This window comes from Anopheles moucheti, chromosome 2 (assembly GCF_943734755.1).
Source record: "Anopheles moucheti chromosome 2, idAnoMoucSN_F20_07, whole genome shotgun sequence".
Lineage (NCBI taxonomy): Eukaryota > Metazoa > Arthropoda > Insecta > Diptera > Culicidae > Anopheles > Anopheles moucheti.
Window position 1 is genome coordinate 102,406,157 of NC_069140.1, and position 27,971 is coordinate 102,434,127.

Consider the following 27,971-nt stretch of genomic DNA (forward strand, 5'->3'; position numbering starts at 1 on the left):
ATCAATCTTACCGGTGGTGTACGATCGTTCACTGTGTTGTGCGTGCTGTGCGTGTGATCTCTTAGTGTGATAGACCAAAATAATACGCATGAAAATACCGCGATTGTTGCGAGTCGATCGCTTCTCGCGGTCCAACAAAAACCCCGATTCAGCAACGCTGTTGATTGTAGGCCTAAGGCAGGGTTTCAACACTGTGTTTTTTTTCATTCGTTGTTTTCAAGATTTCGCGCTTCGTTTATGTTTAACGCATGTCCCAAGGGGTTTTCGACATTCACATAACTTGGATCTTGACGTTGAATATAGAAGTTCCGATATCTGATCATAAATAAAAACAAAAGGCGAAGCGGATCAACTAGAATTGCAATTATTTGCCATTGTCAATCAAAATGAGAATATTTACATACACATCGGTCAACATATTGCACATAACTGAACAAGTGTTGTGCTTAATGAATCTTTTGTGAAGAGTCATTCATATGAATTTTTGGTGAGGAGTCTTTCAAATAATGAATCAATTCTCAAAAGATTTATAAACCTCGGGGAAAATTCTCATACAATCCTCAGAAATTCATGAATTTCAGAATGATGAATCCTCAGAGATGAGATCACGCTAAGGGTAACGTAAAGTTACGGTCACTAAAATAAAATTCAGTCCGATTTGGTTTAAGCAATCTAGCTTTAAGAGTTTAAATGAGTTTCATGAATCAATGAGGATTCATGAATCTCTTAGGATTCATAAATCTCGAAGATTCATGAATCTTTGGAATAGAGAATCAGATTCATTCATTCAGTTCAAAGAATCAGTCAGTTTCATCTGAATCTAAATTACCCAACACTAAACTGATCCATTATTATGACGAGATATTCATACAAATATCTCGTTGGTTGTAATAATGTATTTCTTGAGAAACCCTGTACCTGTGATGGTGTTGGTATCATCAATTCAGTATATGCATGGTTAGGTGTTGGTGATATTTGAAAAAGACGCCGTATAAAGGCAAACAGCTTAACCTCGAATCGCTTGACTAAGCAAGAATAAATTTCTCCATTCTCGATGCCAACTTGGAACTACTCGAACGTACCGTCGTGTGTCTAATCCGCACCCTCAACTAAGCTCAATATGTATTCTCTTACGCTAGGTAACATGATCTGTGTTGTAAAGTATACCCAACAACCGGGTGGATGTGCATTTGCATCTGCATAGTTCACACCGTATTGTTATGACTTGTGGTGCATCCGGGCATCCAAGGGGCCAAACAGTTCCCTTACGCCTCGCTGTAAATTTTTCAATAGTTATCCATATCGATCGAGATTGATTGTTTCAATTGCAGGGTCACGTAAAAAAAACCGGCGCCGGTCAATTTATTGTACACTTTGCCAATATAAGGAGGATATGTAAGGAGGTCACCTGATCGTTGGAATATGGTGGTCTGTTTGATATGCTGTCGTGTAAAAGTACAATTGTGCGTTTCGTTGCAAGGTAAAATATAATGTGCGATTGTGATTTCAGCTCTATGTATGTGTGCATGGAATTTTATTGTAATTTTAATCTTGCCATTCAATAACAGATGTGCAATGTTGTCAACAGCCAATTGTAATGTAGAAAAGAGTGTTCTATAGACAGCTAAACGTGTACTTAGTATTATATCATGTAACTACTGCACGAAGGGAGTCATTTTAATTTTCTATTATTATCGATGGAGTAAGAACGACAAACTACAGCACATTATCTTCAACGATTCGTTACGACAGCAGAACTTCCAATTATTTTGCAATCATTATTGACGTCAACCAAAAATTCTGTAAACTGTTACAGCTTGGATTATCCACGACCAACTCTACGCATATACAAATGAATAAATATGCAGACAAAAAATTCCTTAGCATGGTATTTAATCATTACGAAAATTGTGTACAAGCCTTGGTAGAAACAACGAGTGACACTACCCAAACTGTATCAAAATAGAATTTACCATGTGTATTTCGACAAGAGAAAAAAATCTTTGACATGTGGCTTGTTCCCCTGTTTATTCTCGAGATATGTTTTTTTCTTTTTCAACAAATGGTGAACACATTTTTCTCCAACCAAAACATCTTTACCACACTGCATCATCAGCTTCTATCACTGGTCAACCTTGAACCCAGTTCGTTCAAGGTGTCCAAATGTTGCTCAAATTGTTTAATATTTGAAGTTATGTTGGACTTGAAATAACATTTTTTCATTGAAACCCTGGAAGCTAATGTAACACAAACAAAGGTGCAAGATATAGAATATCATGTCAGAAATTCAAATAACTCTTGACGCTTAATCCACAACCACACCCGCTAGAAAAGAAACGTTCCTAAACGTGCACGATGTGCGTGAACATTTCTTACTTACTTGTGTAGGTTTTTTGTGTTAAAGTTATCGTTTCTTAATTTAGAACTTTCACGACCACGATGTGTTTTTCTTAGATCTACGTCAATGTCTAGACATACGTGGCACAACGTGGAACATTTGAAATGGAGAAACAAGTTGCAAGCTGTTTCAATACAAAGTGTCTAATTGGATTTTGAATGGTGTATGGTACTCAAAAATCACAAACACAAACATCCATTTCGGTTGGAAGTTTCAAAGACTTATTAGGAGCAAATCACTTGAATGAACAGAACCACGAAGCAACTTCTTTGAAGTGTTACCAAGTATGGAATTATTCATGGTCATTACGTGTCGACTCTGAACAATTCATACGAGTAAAGCTTATTACTGTTCCCTTCATGATAGATTGTGACTGTGGACAACGCTATGATCGTATACACAATAGTATACTACCATGAGCTTCTAATTACGATATGCATGCATCACAATATGAGGTTACGTCACATCGTATACTTGCTCTGGGAGGCAAACAATTGCCGGGTAGTTCAAGGTGATTCATGTGGCAACTGATCATCATGATGACTAACGGAAGAGATATTGTTGACTATGGATGCAGGTATTTCCTGATTAACTGACTATAAATGCAGGCATTTCCTGAGTAGGAGATGGTTTCCTGTCACAGAAAAATAAAAATATATAATATAATGTGTAAAACACATGTTTTCTAATGCATTGCGTATCACAGACGATTGATACCGCCTGCCCATATCACCCGAGTTCGGATAATATTCGTGGGGTTGAAGCACAGCCACGGTAACTTTTTCGATTTTTGACACGGCGTAGAAATTGTGAACTATCAACAAAAAATGTAACAATACAATTTTAAATCTCATTGTCATTGCACAATTCCTCAATTTTTCCTAGGATTTGCCAATTACCTTTTTTTTTAAATCTTCCGAGATAAACTAGAATGTCTCCACCATATGCCAGAGGACTTGTCCTCGTAGCATCAGCGGAACTTGTAGTACACGCACCTGAATATCTTATCATTAAATCAACCTGCTGATAGCCAAACCCTTTCTGTGACACTCACTCAGTGTTATCACTCAGAGTGCAGTAAAGTGTACATTTCCGTGTATCTACAGGTCCCCTACAATTTCAGTATATCTCCGAGCCCTCGAGTTCTCACTCCCCCCACCCCCCCCCCCCCCCCCCACCCCACAGAAGCCCCGTTTGTTTTCCGGCTCGTGGTCCCCACTATTGTACATTCGCCACTGCTAGTATCTAGTAACCGCGACAAGTGGATGCGTCAATGTGCGATGCTCGAAGCATTCAAGCAAACCACCAACCTCATATAGCCACGTAGGTTAAATATTTTCATTTTGATTAAATCAACTAGCGTGTGATTACGTGTGATCCAACGGTTAGTTCTGAGAAGAGACTCACTGGTTAATAAAAGTAAAATTACAAACTCAGATCAGTTTGTCGCCAACTGGCAAGGGTGAAACTTTGCATTTGTTAGCGAAACTTTCACGCCAGAAAATAACTCGAGTTGCTCGATATTCGATGGCAAAGTGTTAATTGCCTAACGAATCTAAACAAACCATTATTGCCGCTCGAAACGCAAGCAAATGACGCAATGGAAGAGACGTCTGTTTTTCTAGTGTTCACACAGAGCCTATAACCGATTGTATATTCGAAGATGTTGGATGTTGACGTGTATGATATTGGATACGTGCACATCATGGAGCAGCGTCCCAATATTAGTGCAAAGTTCTGTGCTTCTAATGGCTACGTGTTTTTCAGAGCGATCTTATCAAACAGTGATGCCAACAGCTTTTCGTTCCATCCAGTAAACATATGTTCGAAGATGTAAAATTAAAGTGTTACGCTGCCTCCTAGTTCCACCTAATGTTCGCTTCCGCAGTAACGGAATTGGACGAGGCACAGTTACCGTTGTGTTGTTTCTGAACTGTATGTTAGGAAGATTAGTGTTTCTTTGTTAAAAACGCACCCGAGCGTGTGTTCGAGCGCGGCTGTGTGTCTTATGTTAAAGTGCGCGTGTGCATTTCTGTGTGAGGCTGTAGAAAGTAGTGCAGCCGGTAGAAAATAAGTGTTTGTGTGGCGTAAGTGTCGTCCAGGGAGCGAAGAAAAATAGCAACCTTTCGGCAACCGTTAAACCACGTGACTCCAATGCATTGTGCACGTATTTTCACCCGTAAACGCAAGGCATTACGCATGATAGACCAATCGACGCTAAACTACCGAAGACCGCTGGAAAGTACACGAACGTTTACCCATCGTTACGCGACCTTGTGCACTATGATGCTGCAGAAGTAGGTAGCAGGGTTAGTGCGTCAGCACTGCTCAGCGCTTATCTGCTGCCATACCAAGCGACAGATAAGTTCCTCGTCCCGTCTGTTGCAACGTGGCCTTAAACCGCTCAGGAAGCTTAGGAGAGCTTTAACCTACCTGTCATCATTCAACATTGTATTCCGTGTGTATGTGTGTGCCGGGCCGTCAGCTGCGTCGAAGTTACTATGCAACAGGTTGACCGAGTTGGCCGGGTTCGCCAGGTTGTCCATGGCTTCTTCATACGGATAAGAAACACTAGCGTAACCGCCTTTCCCTGCTTTGGCAATTCACCAACGAGAAGTAAGTTTTCGATTATTTTTTCTGTTTTCTCTTCTCCTACCAGTGCAAAAGCTTTTTTGAGGAATTAATCTCACCGGTTAGTTCACAACCAACATTTGCTGACCGTGAACGACGGTGTACAATTTGACTTTCAAAATTTTGCTGTCTTTTTGTCATTCCGCTTTCTGTTCGAGATTGGCGGTTTTGTGGTTAATGGCCCCAGTTGAAAAAAGAGAGTTGTGCAGGTTTAAAGACACCGGTGAAAATGTTTCCATCCATCAACATTCTTCATTCGATGTAGGTCGATTGTGCACCGAAAAAAGAAGTATTGCGAAACCAACTAGACTTTCTATTTCTGTCTACTATCAAGCGACCAGACAAACATTTTGGAATGCGCAATCGTACAACAAAATCAAGCATTTCGTGGTATTGAAGTTAGCGCTTTGGAAGTTGGGAATTTTCCCTCACTTCTTTGTGATGTATCCAAATATACATTAATATCGTGTTTTTAAGGTGGGATATACACTCATAAACTCTTTTAAAGAGGGAGGATAGGGGGGATATAATCCGTACCACACCGAATTTATGCTAATTAAAAGTGCATGTAGTTTGATTTTCATCAGGTGGATAAATGTTGAAAATATACTCTCTGAATTTATTCATCATTGTTGTAATGAGGGTTACTATACATAGGTTTACCCATACACATCATACATTCGTAGATGTTTTCGGGATTTATTGAGTACAAGTTCTTCGGGAAATTCGTGGAGATACCTCGATGAGCTCCTTATGAAACACTGAATCTGGAATTAGTGACTAACATCACAAGTACACTAACGATTGGATGTCTAATGGCATAGGTCTACCAAACTGCTGAACATATCATGCCAATCCATAGTATCCAACATCAGCATCTGAAACTGCAAAAATAGTTCCAGTACTGAAAGTAAACTTCAATCCTACATTTTAGCAGTGTACAATAGCTCTTATTATTTCTATTTACCGCTGTTACTATATTTTCAATATCAAGTGCACCATTTCGATAACCTTGCAACATTGTAGATTAATCAGCCATTATTTAGTTGGAACACTAGCATATATGAGCGTCTAGAGATTGTTTACACTAGAATGTTTATTTATATTTATATACTCATATACAGTATTGAACCTTCAATTTTCCCACACGTTCTTGAAACTCGCATCGAAACCATCCGATCGACCGAGACCCCGTTTCACTAGACACGAGTGAGACAAACATCTTGTTTAGGATCTTCTTTCTCCCTGTGTTATGTACTGAACGATAGGAAGTACAGCATCAACCACCTCCACTGGGCTGAGACGACCCTGGAAATCTTGGACGTTTTCTAACCAGTACACGCACACCGAAGGATGGTGAGGGTTAATTGATTTAATATCTATCGGTCACGGTATGGTACAGTATCCGATCAAGATTCTTCTTCGTAGCAAACATTCTTGGGTCGCCTTTATGGTTTCAATAAGACGCATACGGCTAAGTTACTTGGGTGGTAAAGTAATGTAAACAAAGTACTACTATATGCCCACCTTGTTTTACTAACGAGTGAAAGTACCGTGGGCATTTGCTCACAAGCTTTCAGATCTGCGTCAGATTGCAAATTTCATCGTCTACAGTTTGTTTATTTAAACAAAGAAGCTCAGCTAATGCGTCTGCAGAATGTAATCAAATTTGAAAATGAATGTGCTGAAACGGATTCTATATGATACGGTGCGCATTGAATACGGTTCGTGCTGTTCATTGTGTCACAAGCATGTAAACCATTTAATTTAAACATCTCTCAAAATCTGTTTTTACCTAGGATCTTAAATAGAGAAAGAGTTCTCTGGTGTATTAAAATGTGTTCTTTAAAGATATTTATTGTGAATAAAATTCATGTTCATGTTCATGTTCATTCTGTGTTCATAAAATTTCCTTGGACCACAGCCTTAACCCGAGGTGTTTACAGCTTTTTTTGCGCATGTGCAGTATCTTAACTAGTTGACAGCACGAGGATAGTGGGCTATACAGCGTAGAAGAACTCTGTTAAAAATATTGAAACATTTTGAGAAACATTGATTCGCTTGCCAGAACTTGATGTAACCTCTTTTTCATTATTCTTAGCTGCATGATATAACTCGGAACGAAAATAGACTCCACACTTCAATAAAGGTTCATTCGCTCTTAACATATATTTAATTAACAGTCATACTTCTACCGCATTCCTTTGTTGTATGTAATGTAAATGTAAAAATTTGTCGTTTTCGATTTGAATGCAAATGTATTATTCCTGCCAACTTCGAACTTTTTATACAAAATTACGTTGTTAACTGTCATTTTGAATTTCGTATCTAATTCTGACCTTTGACCTCATTGTATAGCTGTCACATTTTTTGCACTTTTTTGTTCCAACAACAACAACGCATGGTGGTATTGATGTTTTGGACCAAGCATCCTTTGTGTGTGTTTGACGTTTCATTTCCAAAGCGAAGTCGAAAGGAGTCTTGTAGGCGCTGCTGTTGCGTGTGGTTGGAAAAATAATAACTTCCATCTGTGATTTTAGGAAATTGCACGCGTAAAGCACATAATGCGCTATATGGCGTTCACTTGCAATCTTGGTGATGTAGTTTGCGAAAAGAAATCCTTGGGAATCCGTCTGGTTCTGCGTGGAAATGAAAGCGTTCTACCATATGTGTGGCAGCTGTGTGACGATGAAGCTGTGAACGCCCATCAGAGATAAAATCCTGGTTTGATGAAGTTTATTCCCTTACAAACTTCAGCATTATCATCGACTCTCGCCAGTGGTGGTGGAAAATCAATCAAGCCAATCATTGTACGCAATATCTTTATGCTACGGTGATTATATCGATTGTTATGAATTAAGTGATTGCAAAACTCGGTGTTTATGTGCATTCGTGTGAGTGAGTGTGTGTGTGTATATGTATGAGTGTTACCACTACGGTGTGCATCTAGAATGTCGTCCTAAAGTCCTTAACTCGATGTTTCGTATGAAATCTGACCCCTCATAAACATCGATGACCTGTGCAGTCCTGTGTTGCTCTGACCGCAGGAATGGATGAGTATGTGAGGATGTGGACAAAAAACTAACCAACGCTAATGTATGATACTCTCGACGAACTAGACTTATCAAACCGATCCAAGTAGCGCTTGCAAAGGTGTTGACATAGAAAGAATCCAGCTATTGAGTTATGGAAACATACCGAGAACATCCTCGACAGGATATCGTCGACGCCCAACCGAGTCGAGATAAAGTTTACATCTGCGTCATCAAAGCACCTGCATATTTGCCAGGACTACGACAGTGGAACCAGAACAATAGCAGCTAAAGCAGAACGAAGACTTCGGCGATCGGAAGTCGCCGCTAACGGGAAGCATCTTTCGCTGGTGGATCTGCTCCGGATATGGCATTCAACTCCATGTACCGTGCGTTGAGGCTCCGTTTGGTTAACCGTAAGCTACTGTTTCCTTGTACCGAGTGGGAGTTTTTGGTTGTGGTTCCCTTTTTGGGTTAATAGTCTTTTGTTATTTAAACTGCCGACTGCTGGAGAATACAATTTTAATCCTTCCTCGACGCTTGCTGTCGGTTATTTAGTCATGCAGAAAACTCATTACCGAGCATGACGATATACGATGGTTTCCTCTATGACGTTCCTTTCGGTTCCGATACGGCGTAAAATCAATATTTTCCGTGCCATAGGAGTGTCCCCAAGCAGGCATTGAACGTGGAACATTATTCGGCGGACGGTACCGGTTGAACATGTGACCCTGATGGAATAAGACCTTCACCTGCTACTGAAGCCACCCCAAAGGCGCAATCGCCAGTAGGGAACGATATTAGTTACGCTTCGTACCGGAACTTGCTATTGTCGGTAGGGCATGGTAGTATCATGTTCCGGGCCGGCACATTTATCGTTGCGATACCCGTACGAAAACACTAACGGTTCACCCTTCGGTACATAGTGCGGGAGTGCCCTTTCTGTTTACTTTTCCATCTAGAAGTTGGGATAGTCTCCGGTTAGAAATTCCGGTAAACTTACGATGGTTTAAAAGGCGGCCCTTAAAGGAGTACGAAAGTGTGTAGCTAAAGAGCTGCATCACCATTCTGTTGCTATTATGCAAATTTGAACAACAACCAGGAATGGGAAACAAATGCAAGCAACACACACTCACCTACTTTTTTGCTTCCTTCCGGTAGAGCATAAAGTTCTGTTATGCGGGTATTTGATGCTCCTCCCTTCGTTAGCCGTACTTGTTTTGCTATATGCGAACTGCAACACTGACCATGAAACACAAACTCTCAAGGAGTTCATTCTAGTTTGCAGAACAATTCTTCGTAAAAGACATCCGAGTCCGTGTACCGATACCTAAAACATGCCTTAGGACATGGTGCCGGTGTATCCCTCAGTGACGTCTTTCCACGTTCACAAATAGTATTAAATGCGGCACAAGGTGTTCATGAGTATGACAAGCGTAAAGAAGTTGCAGAGTAAGGCAGCAAACAGTAATTAGTGCGAGGGACAGTAAAGTTTCGAGTTAGATGAATAGGATCCGCACTGCACAAGCTGTAGCACATTCGGGCGATAGTGTAGACGGGAGTTTCGGGACGATTGATTGCACATGAGTTCGCATCAGGTTTGTTGGCAGTTGGAACATGACTGGAGCAATACGTTGGAACACTGTTTAACGATCAACAAATGAACCTAATATCTGTGTTTAAAGTACCGGTACTGGGTATTGTACAAGCATCGTTTGCTTCAAGGCCGAACAGTGTGAACACGTCTAACGCCTAAAACAATGCAAGATGCTTTTCCCTCGTTAGCCCAAACTATTGTTACACGTTTTGCACAAAAACAACTGTTGGTAATATCCGCCACAAAAAGTGTACTTCACGTTCTGAATCCTTGAATTGTTGTACAAATATTTCAAGCACAGAAAAAGTCGCTTTATTGGAAGTACAGGCATATACTGATATGTTCATCGCGTACACACCTCCACGACGTTCTATACACATTGATCTGGTAACGTTAACCACCAAAACCTCACACGATTACCAAATGTTTAACCTTTTGAATAATATGATTTTAATCGCTGATATAATTACTTGCTCCTTTACTGCTCATAGCGCCTAAAGTTGTTCCGGAAACGGCGGCAATAATTCTCGTCGCATTAACGTAGTTAACAATCATAAGCATGAGCACCATTTCCCTATGGACAGTGTACCACTTGTGTACTGCGGTTAATAATTTAGCATTTAATTGTTCTTTATAAACCTGCCCACAGGTTCATCGGAGGACACCACGCGGGGAGATTATAAACGTAATTCAGGATGGATTTATCGTTTTATTTCGTTCACCTTCACGGTGAGGATGCTACCGTACAGAACTCGAATCCATGCCGCACAATGTTATGAACACATTTCAGAAGTAGCGATTACGAGCGAATAACCTTCGGAAAGATATCGCTTTGGCCCTGGTCCGAAGTTTTTGGCATAGTATCAGAGATCAAACCAAGCCGATTGTGGGTGCTATGCTTGCAATGAGTTTTTTTTTGGTTTCACCTTTGGCAACATATTGGTCCGAGCAGTGCACTGCCGGCACTATTCCAATCCCGGTCGTTCGGGGCAATGAAGATAAGATGCAATTGGATAAATTCTGCTGAAGCAATCACCGGATCGTTTGCTCCTTATTCGCTTCCCTTTCTGAGCTACTGCTGGGGCGAATTATTTGAGCAGAGTGTGGTCCCAAGCCAAAAGGATTATAGTGTGTCAGGTATGCGCCAGCAATAAGTGGCCATCGTGGCGTCTTGACTCGCCGTCGCCGGTTAGTCGTCCTAGATCGATGGTTTCATAGCTAAAGGAATACCACAGCTGCCCAGCCGTTTTCTCGGGACGCTGTGGATGTGGGAAGAAATGTGCTTCATCGTGTCTCGAGTGGTCGATTTTCTTTCGCTTTTTGCTAGCTTTTGTTCGCCGTTGCATCGCATAAGAATATGGGCATCGTCGTGATAGTCATTTGCTAGTGTTGAAAAAATGTAGCATTCGGCAATGCAAAAATGCATTCGGTTCATAATTTAATTTGTGTGTTTTTTTGTACTTTTTTAAATGCTACTTAATATCTCGTACCGTGATTATATCTTTTATTGTCAAGTATTTTATTTTAATCTAAGTTCAATTTGGAATGTAGCAGAGCATAATCAATTTAATTCTACGGTGGACGTAAAAGTAAAGAATTTTCAAACGGATATTTCATAGGTTTGTCTCTTGATACCGGATGTTCTCAAATTGAAGCGTCATTTTCTGCGCAGGGGTGGATTAAACTGTACGTTAGTTCTGTTTAACTCAGTCAGAATAGTCCACAATACCCAGTTGAAGTGTGGAGTAGGTACATTATGCTAACGACACTAGCGGGGGAAGCTTAAGTGCTTTGGGCCCCCCAATAGCTTAATATGCCTTTGGTTACGTTGTTTGGAAAAGTCAAGCTGTAGTTATCAGCTCGAAGTAAACATTACGTGTCATACAACTAGTAAAGCTTCATTTAAATTTTAGTTTAAATCAACAATAATTCATCATCACCTGTTGATCAAAAATGTGTCATCAAAAAGATGATTCACTCCCTTTCTCAATTCTTCTCTTTCTTCAACCAAAAATTAAACATGCCAATTCTTCGAGTCCAACCTGCGTTTGGGTTATCCGTTCGAGATTAAGGGGAAAATGTATTTCATATTAGTCATTTATGGATGAGTCACTAGTTGTAAACCTCCGAATAATTATGTCATACAACTTGGTAAAAATAGTTATGACCCGCCAATTGCATTGTTTATCCACCTCAAGGATTTCTGCATGGTGGTAAATCTCTAATGTGGATTTTTCCTTTCGCAGATGTGCTGTAAAAAGCAGAAATGTTACGATGACCAACGCAAAAAGTGGTAAACGAATAATCGGTCAATTTTCCAGCACACATCGATCGGTCAATGTGCGGACTTTTCGAGCATTCATAATTCAATGGAAAATGACAATGACTTATGCCTTTGTGCCTTTAAGTGACTTTATGGTATTGACTGGTTTCAAAAGTTTCCTATTACCTCTAGAACCGTTGCTTATGAAAATATATCATCCATAACATGTTTGTAAGTGACAATATTTTTAAGAAACGTACCGTCTAGATTCATCCGAGCTAATTCGTCATTAATGTTACGGATTAATTTTATCATTACTGGATAATGAACGAGCTACACCAATTATGATAATCGTATACGTTCACCTTTTTTAAGAGCGTCTCGCCTTTTTTTTATTCTCCCATAGATGATGACGATGCCACAACATCAGGCATAACGCTGGATGACTCCGATAAACGCGTGATACGGCTAAATGAACCGCAAGCCCAAAAGTACTGTAACAATCATATCTCAACCGCTAAATATAGGTAAGTCCTTCGTGATATGAACATTCACTGCTAGAGTATTTAATGAAGCAAAACGATCCAATAATAGTTCTACCGTTGCTTCATATGCATATTGCATTATGAGGCGTATCCTTATAGTCAGCGCTATTTCTGACATCACTGAGTCATATTTTATCGATCAGCAGCTTGTGCTAAACGGAAAGGCTGCCGTTTTTGCTTGCTTGTTGATTGATGTGAATAAATCGGCTAATAGGCTTCCTGTTACTTTACCCCCAGTGTTCTTAGTTTTCTACCTTCGTTCCTGTTCGAGCAGTTTCGGCGGTACTCGAACTGCTTTTTTCTGTTAATTGCACTGTTGCAACAGATACCGGACGTGTCACCAACCGGTCGCTATACTACGCTCGTGCCACTTATGTTTATCCTCGCGGTGAGCGCAATCAAGGAAATCGTTGAAGACGTCAAGCGACATCGAGCAGATGATGAAATAAACCACCGCTTGATCGAGGTACTGCAAAATGGCCAGTGGCACACGATCAAGTGGCAGGAGCTGTCGGTCGGCGATATCGTTAAGGTGCTTAACGACACCTTTTTCCCTGCCGACCTGGTGCTGCTGTCCTCAAGCGAACCGCAGGGCATGTCCTTCATTGAGACATCCAACCTAGACGGTGAAACGAACCTGAAGATTCGGCAAGGTGTTCCGACCACGGTTAAGATACTGGAGACAAAGGACTTTAACCAGTTTCGTGGTACGCTAGAGAGTGAACCACCGAACCGGCATCTGTACGAGTTCAATGGCGTGCTGAAGGAACACGACAAGCAGTAAGTGTGATCCTGCGCGCAAAGTTTCGCTATAATATCTCACCAATGTTCAAACGAAACAGCACCAGTTGCGCTGCACTGTAGAAATCAGCGCTATTTTGGTGGTTTGTTTATTTTCAATGCAATTTTTGTTCTCTTCATTACCCACAGAGCGGTAGCACTTGGGCCGGATCAGCTGTTACTGCGAGGTGCCATGCTACGTAACACCGCCTGGATATTCGGAATCGTTATCTACACCGGTCACGATACGAAACTTATGCGAAACTCTACCTCTGCGCCATTGAAGGTAACGCTGGTGAAGGCTCTCATTTTACAATTTTAAATCAAACGCCCTTTGACTTGTAATCTGACGTTGTCTATCTTGTATGCTCCCTCTCGTCCACAGCGCTCAACCGTTGACAGACTGACAAACACGCAAATTTTAATGTTATTTTTCATTCTGATCATGCTGTGTATCGTGAGTTGCATTTTCAACCAAATTTGGACGAACGAACATTTTAAGAAGGACTGGTACTTAGGCATCGGCAGTGAGTATCATTTATTTATCTTGGTCATTTAAAATAGATTAGCATACCAAGGGGTCGTTAGTCATGAGGTCACGTTGTTGGAGCAGAACAAAGGGTTAGTGGCTTGATGGCCTACTAGGTTATCATAATATCAGTCTGGTTCGGGTCACCACAGTTCTTGATGTGATGCATTAGTTTCAATGTCATTGTACTTTTAAAATAACCACATCCCCTCTGGCTACCTCGGTTACCTATGTTTTACAATTCAATATGTCTCTCACGGACTTTTTTCAGATCTTTTGAACAAAAACTTCGCCTACAATCTGCTTACGTTTATTATTCTGTACAACAATTTGATTCCAATATCGCTACAAGTTACGTTAGAACTGGTTCGATTTCTACAGGTAAGCTCTCAACGTGTGTAACGTGAGCCGGAAACGTGACGCGATTACTGACCTATCGATAGCCCGTCTACAGCCAACTGATTTTACCAATATTTGCCCTTTCTTCCACACTTCCAACCTGTACGCGCAATGTAGGCAATCTTCATCAACATGGACATCGATATGTACCACGAGGAGTCGGACACGCCGGCTATGGCGCGCACTTCAAACCTTAACGAGGAGCTTGGAATGGTGAAATACGTGTTCTCCGATAAAACCGGCACGCTGACACGGAACGTGATGGAGTTCAAAAAGTGCAGTGTGGCTGGCGCGATATACTCGGTCGAGGAAACGCCTGCCCAGTCTCGTTTAGTACAGGTAAGGTGTTATGCTCATCCCTCCCCTCGTAGGTATCGGTGAATGTATGACGGTAGAGAATCGTAATGAATATTTGATGGCCATATTCCACTACTAGCTCTCCCGGATCCATTGAATTGGGAAATCGCTTTTTTTTACGAAGTATTGATATTTCGAAACCAATTCTCCTGTTTAGGTAGGGGTCCTGAGCCCGGTGGTTTTGTATACTATTTCCACGCTCATGTAGACATATATTTCAAATCGAAGTTAATCGAAGTTTAATCGATTAGTTTCCATATCGGCGAAAAAGACATCCACGTAATAAACTTTCACTTGGCAAAATCAATATTTTTTATTGCGCTGCTATTTGAATACCATTGCCAATCTAGCTAGTTGAATGATTATGCAGGAGAATCTTTTTTTCTCGACTACGGACCGGACCAATTCCCGGTCATAATGTCCCTAGGGGACAGGCCGGAACAGCATCATCACTCTCCATGTTTAGCACAAAAACAGGTCAATGTTTCATTAGTAATAGGGGTAATGTGCGGAAAGTGTTGTTCACTACTCGTGTATAGGATCTCGCATGTACTAAACCGTTCGCTGTCAGATATATCCGGTATGTACAGTCAAATTGCTAACGTGCTTTCTCTGCGCGTCAGGAAGTGATTATAAATTTCAATTCTCTTTACGCGCGATTTTGACCTGCTTAAAACTGAGCATCGCACTCATAAATATAGCATTCAACAGCAGCTGGCATGTGTGGACGGTACCACAATAATATTTTCATTCACATGCATCGCGTGGTACATGCAGTACCGATAAATCGATGATAATGGTCTCTCTGGAGAGTGCTATTATATTCTTTGCATATAATTCTTCAGACATAATAGTGTCATTGTTTATCTCAAATAAATCCAGTTTTGATTTTTTTCACTGAATTTGTTGAATATTTGAAAACCTTTTTGTGGCCTTAGTTAATTATCTTTCAAATATATATTTATTTAGGCAATAAAAACAAGTCTTCAATACCAAAATTTTTAATACCCGTAGCAAACTGAAAATGATTGGATCAACTTCTAATGCGTTATCTTGTAAAGTATGAAAGAGTTAGAAATGTTTATGATTAACAATAGATACCTTGTGTTAATTTCAGGTTGGCGTTATGTACTACGTGCTTTTTTTAAGCTTGTGGTATTTAGTTAGCTTAAATTGTGTGAATTCAAGAACAAATATTCATTTCATTTTCTATTATCTTGTTAGACGAGTAAATATTTTCAAAATTGTTAATGTTTCTTATCTCCTCTATTTTAGAACATTCTCAATAATCATCGAACGGCACCTACCTTACGCGAATTCCTAACACTGATGGCAATTTGTCATACAGTGATACCGGAAAAGCAACCCGGAGACAGTATGAACGATATTCAGTATCACGCTGCTAGCCCAGACGAACGGGCCCTGGTTTATGGTGCTAAAAAATTCGGTTACGTGTTTTACACTCGCACGCCAACATACGTTGAGATTGAAGCACTGGGCGTGCAGGAACGGTTCGAGATACTTAATGTGCTGGAGTTCACATCCACCCGCAAACGGATGTCAGTAATAGCCCGCAACTCCAAGAGCGAAATCAAGCTGTATTGCAAAGGAGCAGATACTGTTATTTACGAGCGATTAGCACCGGACGGTGTAGCATACCGTGAGTCAACCTTGAGCCATCTGGAGGAGTTCGCCACCGATGGTCTGCGAACGCTGTGCTGCGCAGTATCCGACATTCCGGACGACGTGTACGAAGACTGGAAGCATACCTACCACAAAGCGTCAACATCTCTGCAGTATCGTGAGCAGAAAGTAGAAGATGCTGCTAACCTGATTGAAACGAATCTACGACTCCTGGGAGCTACGGCGATCGAGGATAAGCTTCAGGATGGTGTGCCAGAAACGATCGCTTCGTTGCTCGAGGCAAAAATCAATGTGTGGGTGTTAACTGGAGACAAGCAAGAAACGGCTATCAACATCGGTTACTCCTGTCAGCTCTTGTCCCATTCAATGGATTTAATTTTGTTGAATCAGGATTGTTTGGATGTATGTATGAACAAAATTGAAGCATGTCATTCCTTTCTATAGCTAATTCAAACCTTTTTTGTACATAACAGAACACACGTACCTGCATACTTGAGCACACTACCAATGGTCGGTATGATAATATGGGCCGTAAAGATGCCGCATTGATAGTGGACGGAAAAACCCTGAAGTACGCTCTCAGCTGTGATTTGCGACGCGAATTTCTGGAACTCTGCCTCAACTGCAAGGTCGTAATTTGTTGTCGTGTCTCGCCAATTCAGAAAGCCGAAATGGTGGAACTTGTGACGACAACCACAAAATCGGTAACATTGGCTATCGGTGACGGCGCGAACGATGTGGCGATGATACAGAAAGCAAATGTCGGAGTCGGTATTTCGGGTGTGGAAGGTTTACAAGCGGCTTGTGCGTCCGATTATTCGATTGCTCAGGTAGTTATTGTTGTTATTTGTTAAGTACCGTATCAGGTTAAAACGACAAAGATTAACATAATGTGTTTTTGAATGTTTCAGTTCAGCTACCTTCGAAAGTTGCTGCTGGTTCATGGAGCATGGAACTACAGTCGGATGTGCAAGCTAATTCTGTACAGCTTTTACAAAAACATCTGCCTGTACGTGATAGAGCTGTGGTTTGCCATGTATTCCGGATGGTAAGCTTATTATCACTTTTTAGGGTACTGATCTTTCAATAACATGTGATTTGTTCTTCGATTGTTGCAGGTCTGGTCAAATATTGTTCGAACGATGGACAATCGGTTTATACAACGTGTTTTTTACTGCGCTACCACCGTTTGCTATGGGACTGTTCGATAAAGTAACATCGGCGGAACAAATGTTGAAGTAAGAGGAATGTATTATTTTAAACAGAGGTAAAATTCTCATCTATTGTTTATATTGTTTCTGCGCAGAGAACCAAGACTTTATGCACCGTCACAAAATGCCAAACTATTTAATGTAAAAGTGTTCTGGCGCTGTATTGTGAATGCGCTATGCCATTCAATGATACTGTTTTGGTTATCGTACAAGATCTACGAGAAGGATGTTATTTGGAAAAACGGCCGGGACGGTGGATATTTAGTGTTAGGCAACATAGTGTACACGGTGAGTGCAAAAAGGTTAGACAAAAGGATGATATTCTGATTTTAATTTTCCTATCCTTTTGCAGTACGTAGTCGTGACGGTGTGTTTGAAGGCCGGTCTGCTTACTAACTCTTGGACCTGGCTCACACATTGTTCCATCTGGGGTTCGATACTGCTGTGGTTTATATTTATTGTCATTTACAGGTAGGATTGAATTTTAGAAACGACGCGTGACGCGATTGTGTCTCATTGCATATATTATTCACTTCTATTCATTTCTACTCCCACACCTCAGCAACATCTGGCCAGCATTACCAGTAGGCGCGGTGTTCACGGGTATGGATAATATGGTCTTCACTACGCCAGTGTTTTGGGGTGGTCTGTTACTTATTCCAATTTCCGCACTACTGTTTGATATTACCTGGAAAGCGTAAGTTTCTCATTATAGTTTAAATGTTTTAATTTCCAAATGTTTAGGTGTTATTATTACAATAGTTCTGAGAAAACAGTAAAATATTAAATAGTTAAAGGTTTACGTGTTGTGTTTTTTTTCTTTTCGCAGGTTTAGAAACTCTCGAAAGGATAACATCTTAACACCACCAATGAAGGAATCGAGATCTTCGTAAGTATACTTACGAACCGTTCCATTCACGATATGAAACAGAACATACCAACATGAAAACCATTCCCTTTTCCCATTGCTGTCGTGTTTCTCTTTTACCACAGTGGCTCTGTTTCCTTCACAATGTCTGTTTGCTTTAACGTAACTTTATTTACCTGCTCGATTCATATCGTGCTATCGTTAATTAACAAATCAGGTGTCCACCCATTCCACCCCAACAGTTCCGTTTCCTACTTAAACTGGTCTTATGTCCTATAACGGGTAGAAAGCCATTGGTTCAAGAATATTTCCCTCTTGATTTTTAAACCATACTTGTTCGATACTATGAAAAGTGATTAGTTACAAATAATTTTGAAAACAGTTACATAGATATAGAGAATTGTTTGGTTGCTGGTGTTAATTCATACGTTGTATATGATTTGGCTTGTTACTCGTAGGATTTTTCCCTTCTTCAGTTTTGATTATAAATGTTTTTTCAGCCGCATATTTGCTTCTTTAATTCTCGTGAACTGTTTGAGTAATGAAATAGAATGCTATAGTTATAAAACAGTAGTTTTTGTTTGCTAATTAAAACGCACATTTTGTGCATAAACCGCTTGAGACCCTCCTTTATGTTATTCCTCTCCTTTTCATCAACTGCATTTTGTCAATAATACATGTTTAATGGCTAATTCTGCCTTTTCGTTGCGTTTTACCTGTATTTGTGGCTATAAATGTGTTCAATGTTTTTTTAATTTATATACTACCTATTCCATTGCGAATATTATTACGTAATGAAACTGTTGTTGTTATGTTGAATTCAAGTGAACGTGTATCTGTGTGCGCTGTGTGGGTGTGCTATTATATGATGCATTAGACATTTTCTACCAATTATGTTGAAACCTTTCATTTCTTACAATGGTCCATTATGACAAAATTATACTTCTTCAGAAAAACAAATAATTTAATTCATTCAAAACACTACTTATTCCTTCATGGTTATCATTGCACATGGCTTACACAGTAAGTAAGCATCGATGTTTGTCTCATTGATTAGACATAATCATTGGTTATTATCAGATAAAATTGATGGTTTTGCTACCAGAGAAATGTAGGAACATTCCTTCGAAAATTAATAACATACCAATCATTTAACATATCAATTGCACTATCATCATAACAAACATTACCTGGCACGCACACATTACACTGTTACACAGTGAACCGGTTGAGGATAATGATCCAACAAACAAAGCATTTTGTAGTACATAGTTGAAGAAAAGCAATGTGTTTGAGGTATTTCAATTCAATTTAGGACATTGGTTGGAAAAGTTCCTGCAATATCAGTTTCAAAAAGTTTTTATTCTATATTTATTCATTATTACATAGAGAGTGACTGTTTTGTTCAACTTTTAGTATGTTTTCAAGATTTATTTCTTCATTAAAACTGACACGCTGTATCGATTTTTTTTATCACGTGACCTTGAATGGTCAGTCGTTGCTACGGGATAGGAATCCGGATAGATTTTTTCTCGTTCCACTCGTGTAGGACCGGTGCCTCGACCAAATATTACACAGGACCGCTTCATGTTTTCAAGATGTAGAATATTTGGAGCGGCCCGGTGGCATGATGGTAGAGACACCGGTTTTCACACGAATGGACCGGACCAAAATCCCACCCGGACCAATCCTCCGTACGCAGGACTGACTATCCAGCTACAGGTAAATGAAGTCACAAAAAGCCAGAAATGGTAGGCCTAGAAGAAGAGAATACGAAAATAACTTAATGATGAAATACATAACATTCATTTAATAATCATAATTAAACCTAATAGGGAATACACCAAAAAGAAAATATTTGGTTTATAAACCTTTTTCTATATTTGTTATGGTAGTGTTCTGATAGCTGAAGTTAGTACTAGTAATGATGCAGTCTCTATCCAATGAAGCGAGAAGGATAGTTTATGCTTAGGAAAATGAAATCATACCGTTTGGTTTTGTAAGCTATGTTATGCGCCAACTTCTTACTTTCTGGCCTGATGGGATGATTATTTTTAATTCCACATTACTGCATCTTACACTATTACATTTTCCGTACGGTAGAAGTATTAAGTTTACTAAAACGCCTTTAGAATGCAGCCACCTAAAACATTTTGTATAACACTTTTTTTGTATCCCCTGCGCCACCCTCTCTCTCACACCTACCTACCGCATTTCACCCGTGTAGAAGCTTGTCGAAGATTCTCTCCTGGCGTAGACGTAACTCCGTGGCGCCTCTTGCGGCTTGGCATCAGAACAGTATTAGCATAACCGAGTTGCACATGTAGAAATAATATACCATTTGCTGAATATGTATGTTATACAACGAATGTATGTAGTTGATGTCCCAAGATTATCACAAGTGTTGAATTTGCTGTCACTATTACATAGCATTAAATCCCACCCCGAAAAACCAATATTAGAGTTCATGATTAGTAAATACAACATGAAACAGTTGCTAGGGTTTGAATGCTAAACCATTACATGGTTCTGTAAAAAAAAATCATACATCAGTTGAAGACGGCAAATACACTTCGTCGTCCAAACCAAATCAAACCAGTCCAATGCAAAACGAATCAGAACTAAGCAGTGTTTGGGAAAAACAATTACATACAATCATAATTGTACCGAAAAACTTGTGAGAAATTTAAACAAAGGGGTGTGTGCGTAAGGTCAGTAAAGCGGAACGAAACATTTGTCCGAGATGTTATCTAGTTATAAACATCATTATTTAATTACAAAAGTCTATGTATAGATTCAAACCTTGCATTAATTTTGGGACACTCTTGCTATCGTAGCTAAGGGAAGAGTAGACAGAGGAAACATAAGGATTTTTGTGATACATGTATATTTGGAAGACGCATAGATAGGCTGTGTAATGCAACAATTCTCTTTTTCCTTCGGGAGTGATAATTTATTTACGCATTAATTAACTAATATTACCGCGTCGTAGAAACCGAAGCAATAGAATACATGGAATGCCCGAAATAAAACAACACACGCACAAAAGTTTCGGAAGCGTTAGGGTAATATTGCACTGCAATCCGTCCGTTGGCAGTAAAACTGCTTCTCTCTATTATTTAACCTCTAGCATAATCTTCCCCTTTAGCTGGTTCTATAATATTAGTTTCTTAACTTTCCTATCCTATTTATCTACTATTATATTTTATTTAATAACTACTTAACCACTGGATCTCATGACTCCACATTCTATAATGAATGGCATCCTCCCTTTTTCTCACAAACTGCGCACGTTTTAGAGCGCACCATGTTTGTTTGTTACCTTCTTTAAAAACATTCCTGTACGGTCTTGAAATGGTAAGCTATAAGCGAAAGACGAATAAATCAAATATGATGGTAATAAGTAGAATGTTTAGGATACAATAAAAGCAAACTTCAATGTAAAAAGATCATTTACTAAGTGCAATATTGATAGTTTATAATTATGTACTATGTGTTGAACAACATTTTAAGGTATCATAGTTAGGGACGAATGAAAAATAATGTGAAACAAACTAAAGCTGATCATGAATACAATGGATAACTTAAATATTTAGGCAAAACAATGCAGTCGGCAACACTAAAAAACGCCTTCCTAATGTGCTTTGATTGTATTACCTCGCTGTGTTGTGTATGTGTGTTATCTAATGGAATTAAGCGGTGGGCAATCTGCGCTCTGTGCTCATAAATCATATGTTTCGTTTTTTCTTTCGGTGTGGCATACCGTCTCCAAAGGTTCTAATATATCTGTAAAGTTTGCTGTCAAACAGCGTCGTGTGTGGCTCATGGTTAATGGCGCTTTATGTTTTATTGAATAAGAAAATAAATGGTTTATTGAACTTATACTACATTGTAGAGCATACAAAATGCCCACAATAAACATCATATGTTGCGCCTGTAAATGTACGGGAACGCGCTAATGTTGCTGGTGCTGGTGACATACACATATTCTTCCTTCTAAAGATGTTTGCATTTCTCTAAGTCACTGTGATTAAACGATTAATCGAAATGTGTGTTTACGTTACCGTCGATGGTCATTCAGCTAAATGCTACTTTTATTACACATTGCGTGGCTTAGCGGCTTCAGTATAATGCTGTGTTGATAACTCTTCGATCAATGTTCTGTTCTCACCTTTATACTATGTCCTGTCTTTCGAAATGTTTGATGGCGCTTATATTCAGCTGTTAAAAATTCAGCCGAAATGGCGCATTCTGTTTTCACGTTTTATCTTTCCATACATTTACCCACACGAACATGCCCCTATACCACCTACTCGTGTCGCGCAATATTCCTTCCTTCAGTGAGACCGAGGCCTACCGTATGGTGTCGACCAGAAGCCGAGGAAACGAACGGTACGAAGAACTGGCATAATAGTGTAATCTTCCAGATCCGTCGACAGATCCTTATGTCTTGGAAAACCTGCGAGTAAGCAGCGTAGTGAGTTATTCTTTACAATCCCAAAAGAATCTTAAAATACACATGCATAACACAGGCAGGTATGTTGAAAAAGTGCATTTCTTGTTAGTAAAACACCAAAAGAAGGATTTATTGTAGCTGGAATGAAAATAAAAAGAGAAATAATGCAAAGGGAATCCAACTGTACTTAATAAGAACAGCAACAATACATTGGTCGAATGATTTGATGTTTTGTTACACGAGTTTAACTTAGATTTATATGTTAAATTTTAAAATGTGCAATCGATTGTATGAGTGACTTAATATATGAATAGTACACTTCCAAACCGGGTTCTTTTAGTTTAGATTTTGCTTTTATTTCAAATCAGTTCTTTTATAGTAAACGATTAGCATTTTAATGTGTTTAATGTTTCAGCATTAACTTTTCCCCACAAACAAACCAATTAATGCAAAATTGTTATCAAGTTTTCCAAGAGCAATGTATTCATTTATTTGTTTAATATTCCAATCTATGTTCATAAACATATAAAAACAAGAAACCTGGAATGGTGATTATTTGCAACAAATAAACTAAAATTAACTAAAAGAAACTAAACGATTAAACTGCCATCAGTGGGCCGTAGTTAGTGTTAGGTCGCTTTCCTCAAATGATAGCGAATTAGTATTAAGAAATTTTAAATTATTTAAGTATCATTGATTTGGTGCTAGTAAAGAAAAAAATGAACACATGCACATTTATTTTTTGTTGATTGTTTTACATTACACTCACATACTACTTCCTCTTACACACAAACAAACAAACAAACAAACAAACATGTTCACGTATAAAATAAGCCGAAAATTTAAACATGCACCTTGTGTTGTCTTAGGCATTGTAAACGCATGCTGCTAGGCTCAACTCCATTCATGGACTATTTCTCCTTTGTTTGCAATGTTCCCATGTCCATGTGTACATTAAATTGCATCCGAAACCAATTCACATTACAGTATTGTTGTAATTTGTGTTGCGTGTTTTTTAGCCTTTTGTTTGTTCCTTGTTGAATGTTTTTTTCGTGCGTGCGTGTGTTTTCCCTTTCATTTGCCGGTTACGTGTATGATTGTATTATAATATGTGGGCAAGTTTTTTCTTGTCTTTTATTCCTTATCTTAAGTTTCACTTTCTGTTACAGAGGTATATTGTACATATAGTTTGCTCTCATAGTTAATCAAATAGATGTTGTAAAAAGTTGTTTTGTTCTAAAATATTATTTTTCTATCAATTTCATATAATATTATACTTACTTAAGCAGTAATACAAGAAACAATGTATTGTGTTACTTAATTTCGCCATACACCAATTACCGGCACAAAAAACTCTAGAACAGAACATTTGGGACAATTCCACTATGTCTCACGGAGACACCTTGCACAACCAGTTCCTTCCATCACAAGTATCCTCAATATTTCTACATCACAGGCGCACGGTAGAGTGACTCACCGCCGTGGCCTCTCTAGGAGTATTTAAAGTGCACAACTGCCCTTATCAAACCAGTCTTAAATTTATCCAACTTCTTCTTCAGAACTATGCATGCCTTGGGATCGATTATACGGTGTAAGTAGCTCAACAATAGATTTGCAAATGCTGGCTGCAATCCCTACACAGTAAAGTTCATTTACGGTGCACCAGCACGAAACAAACGTTATCACCGCTCACGCAATAGACACAATTAGGAAAAGCATTAGTAGCATATTTACAACTCCCACGCATTGGCACACTAAATCAAAACACTACGTTAAACGTGCGAATCCTTCGCACATCATATCGGTATCAAAACAAAGCAATTTGCAACAGCGCAACTACAAACGTTCACTGTAAAAATGGTGTACTGATTACTGAAACGAACACCGAGACTTACCGCACTACACAGCAGTTTTGTTTTGGCTTGTGCAGTTTAAATTTTGTTTTGTTTTATCTAAGTTTTTGTTGATCACTTCAACAATTTCTCTAGCGTTTGGTGTAATATTGTTGTGCTTTTGTGTTTTTTATTGCGTTGTTTGAAGCACTAATAGGTGTTGTGTTCAGCCATCAGCTGTGTTTGCACTTTTCTAGCCCTTGTTACTCAAACAAAATTTATTGAATTGTTCTAATTGTATATACATAGATTCCATTCCAGGAAACACCTTCCATTATTTAGATATTTAACATTTTTGTAAAGTAACAGTTTTGCTCTTCCTAGTAATGTTATACACATCTACTTTTAAACAATAATACTTACAGATGTGTTTTTATGGCTATCCGAATGTGTTGTTTTACGTATTTTCTAAAGTTTTGTGGTTTGTTGCAGAGGCCAAAAATTCTTAAAACCTTTTCAAAACTTAAGATACTTACGATTTTGCACTATCAATATGTTGTTATCTCTATATTTTATTAGTTTATTTATAGTGTTTTAATCTACCTTTTTCGCAATGATTTGCATTTTATTTTATAACACATATTGTTCGTAAAAACGTTTAGCGATGCACCCCAGTATACAATTGCAATAATTTGTTTGGTGAACTTGTTTAGCTCACTTTTCGTTTCGACAAAATTTGGTTTATTGACGATAGTGGAGAATACTCTGTGCCCGTTCAATGTTTTGATCTACTGTGCCTCCCTTTTTCCATTGTTCCCCCCCATTGTTTTCCTTTTCAAAGTTCCACTACCACAACCCGTCTGCGTCTGTCTCGACCTTTCACCCACAAAAAAAAAAAAAAACATTCAACACTTACTCCAATCAAGCTTCTGTGGTGTGTGATTTTATTTGCCATCAAAAAACCGAATTATTACAGATTAACCGAAACCGCACGGCTTCTGCGAAACGTACGACGGGTCTTCACCGGAAGATCACACACGACCGAAAATAAAGAACTTGAATTAAAGCGTGAGTATTTCAGAACCAAGCGGAAGAAAGCATAATGCTATTTTCATTCCTTTGAGAACAAAACTGCAAAACGAACAAAACAGTCCTCCTTTTCCATTTCGGCACCGGGTGTTTGAGCTAAACGAAGCATATCTAGACTATCGAACCACAAATAACAGGTTGCAAAAACAAAACAAATTTGCTTGGAATGTGGCAAACATAGCAAAGCGGATGCTGCCAAGAATGCGTTAACTATTGTTACCAAATAGTTTAATAGTGAAATATGAAATTTTTCCTGGAGAATACAGTCTCAAAGCTTTCGTTGCTGGCGTAATAGCTTGCTCTTATTTTCCATGCATTACTCACTAGCACTATATTGATACGTTTTAGTTTTTTTTCTTTTTGTTTTGTTTTAATTGTTACGTTTCATCACAACATCACCTACTACTACTGAAGGGGTTTGACACACTGCAATCCCTTTCAGATGCAATTGTAAAACACAACAATGAAACACTTGCTCCCGAGGCTGAACATTCAAGTGCACTTGAAACTAATGCAAGTCGTTTACAGAAACAGAATTTAGGGAAAAACAAGTACTTGAGCAGAATTGTTGACCGTTAGTAGTGAACCACCAGGCGACTCCATCGAAGAGAAAATGTATACTTAAACTCCATGTTGCGTTCTAGGCGGCACTTGTTTTTCTACTGGCATATGTATTATCCATCGGCCAATGTTTTAACCAGGAACTCAGTCGAACTTGCCTTACACACCCTAGTAATCACCTCGCAATGTGTGATTTATATTCCTGCATCTTCCATAAGGGGTAACATTAAGGTTTCAAATGCCGGAAACCAGCAGTGTGTTCTATCCTCACTCGGCACCTGTTTGTATCGCTTTTGTGAATGGCCTGAATCGAAAAACGAAAGAGAGAAAGAATGTTGGAACATTATGCTTAATAATTTAAGGCACGATCAAGGTGGCTATCGGAATCAGTGAACAACAATAAAAAGGCACCTGCCGGTGGTGAATGGGTGATGGACCTTGGATTTTCACCCTGCATGTTGACGTGCTCGTGCGTTGTAACTGCCTATTATTATCAACATGTATGCACAAATGTACTCGCTTCAAACCAGTATTTCAGCCACCCGTCGTCCTTTGAACATGGGTTTGAGTTTGTTATATCTGGTCGGTTTGGTTGGGAAAATCAATGTGTCCGACTGCCCTTCGGGCCGTGTACACCACATGCCAGTAATATTGTGACTAATGTCGCACAGCCAGATCGGGGTCACTCAATTAGTTTTACCTCACCTTTTCATTTTTCGTTTACATACGAGCCTTCTTGCTTCAGAACAGGCAAGGCAACAACGCAACAATATGAATTAATAATCAAAACACTAAATGTCACCTGTCGATGGCAAATATTGACTATTGAACTAAAGGGTACTAAAGAATTGAACCGAGTAATCATTGGAGAATATTTAAAATTTATTTCGAAAAGATTGTTCACCGAAGGACATTGCTCCCGCATTGTTTTGTGAAGGTTTGCAATCGCTTTCACCGCTTTATCATCGCTTTCTGAAACTGCTTCCACAGTTTGTATGTTCATTACCATTACCAAAAGTGGTGCTGGGAGTACTTTTGCTTTCTTTATTTGTTAGCGTTTTTTTGTTTTGAATAATCCTAACCAATGTCACATGCTATGCATATATACAAATATGTGCCAGCGCACTTACATGACAAATAGGACAATAATACAGATACGGAAAAATACTATACACTGTCACTTGACGACTACACAATGCTTTTCACAATCATTCGCTTAAACTTCCCGCTTGCACACACGCGATATTTGTAAAATTCGATTCTAATGTGTGTCTTTTTTTTTCATACATCCCAGACGGATATGCCTTCTCGCAGGAAGAGGGTGGCTCGGTGACGCAAACGGACGTCATCCGGGCGTACGATACGAACCTGCCAAAACCGGACGGAAACTGAGTGTGTCCCGGGTGCGCGTACTGCTACGACAGCTACTATACCGTTTACTGAGAAAGCGCTTCTTCCGGTCCCTTCCGCAACCGTACCATCGTTTCCGCTGCCGAAGGCCGGAAAACCGGGCAGTTGCGCCCACGTTCGCTGTGTCGGTGTAACGATGTCCAAATAATGCAATGTTGTATAGCAACCACACGAAGGATGTCGTTTTTTGGCCAAATTAGGATCCCATCACAGTATGAAACTAAACCAAAAATTTACAAAAAAAAACTAAAAAGAAAAGAAAAACAAGACACTATTTACAAAACACGATGTTAAAGTACACATGGAACAGACATTCATTACACGAAGCCAATACTGGTGTAAATGGCAAAACATGTCCAATCAAATCTC

At 39.3% G+C, this 27,971-nt stretch overlaps 1 protein-coding gene across 8 annotated transcripts; it reads left to right on the forward strand.

Moving 5' to 3' along the window:
- Window positions 1–27,928, forward strand: LOC128298812 (probable phospholipid-transporting ATPase IA). 8 transcript variants are annotated; one of them, XM_053034610.1, is made up of 18 exons: window positions 1–166; window positions 4,166–5,014; window positions 12,328–12,448; window positions 12,704–13,246; window positions 13,397–13,532; window positions 13,632–13,773; window positions 14,047–14,156; window positions 14,292–14,513; window positions 15,807–16,577; window positions 16,649–17,005; window positions 17,087–17,223; window positions 17,294–17,413; window positions 17,482–17,674; window positions 17,739–17,857; window positions 17,949–18,083; window positions 18,216–18,275; window positions 24,270–24,301; window positions 27,487–27,726. In XM_053034610.1, exons 2-18 carry the CDS (start codon window positions 4,900–4,902, stop codon window positions 27,582–27,584), a joined length of 3,411 nt encoding a protein of 1,136 aa, XP_052890570.1. In that variant the 5' UTR covers window positions 1–166; window positions 4,166–4,899; the 3' UTR covers window positions 27,585–27,726. The 8 variants fall into 8 exon arrangements, with proteins under 8 accessions (XP_052890570.1, XP_052890567.1, XP_052890573.1 ...); XM_053034607.1 differs by lacking the exon at window positions 24,270–24,301 and adding an exon at window positions 25,519–25,610; XM_053034613.1 differs by lacking the exon at window positions 27,487–27,726 and adding an exon at window positions 25,519–25,610.
- The last annotated feature ends 43 nt before the right edge of the window (window positions 27,929–27,971 follow it).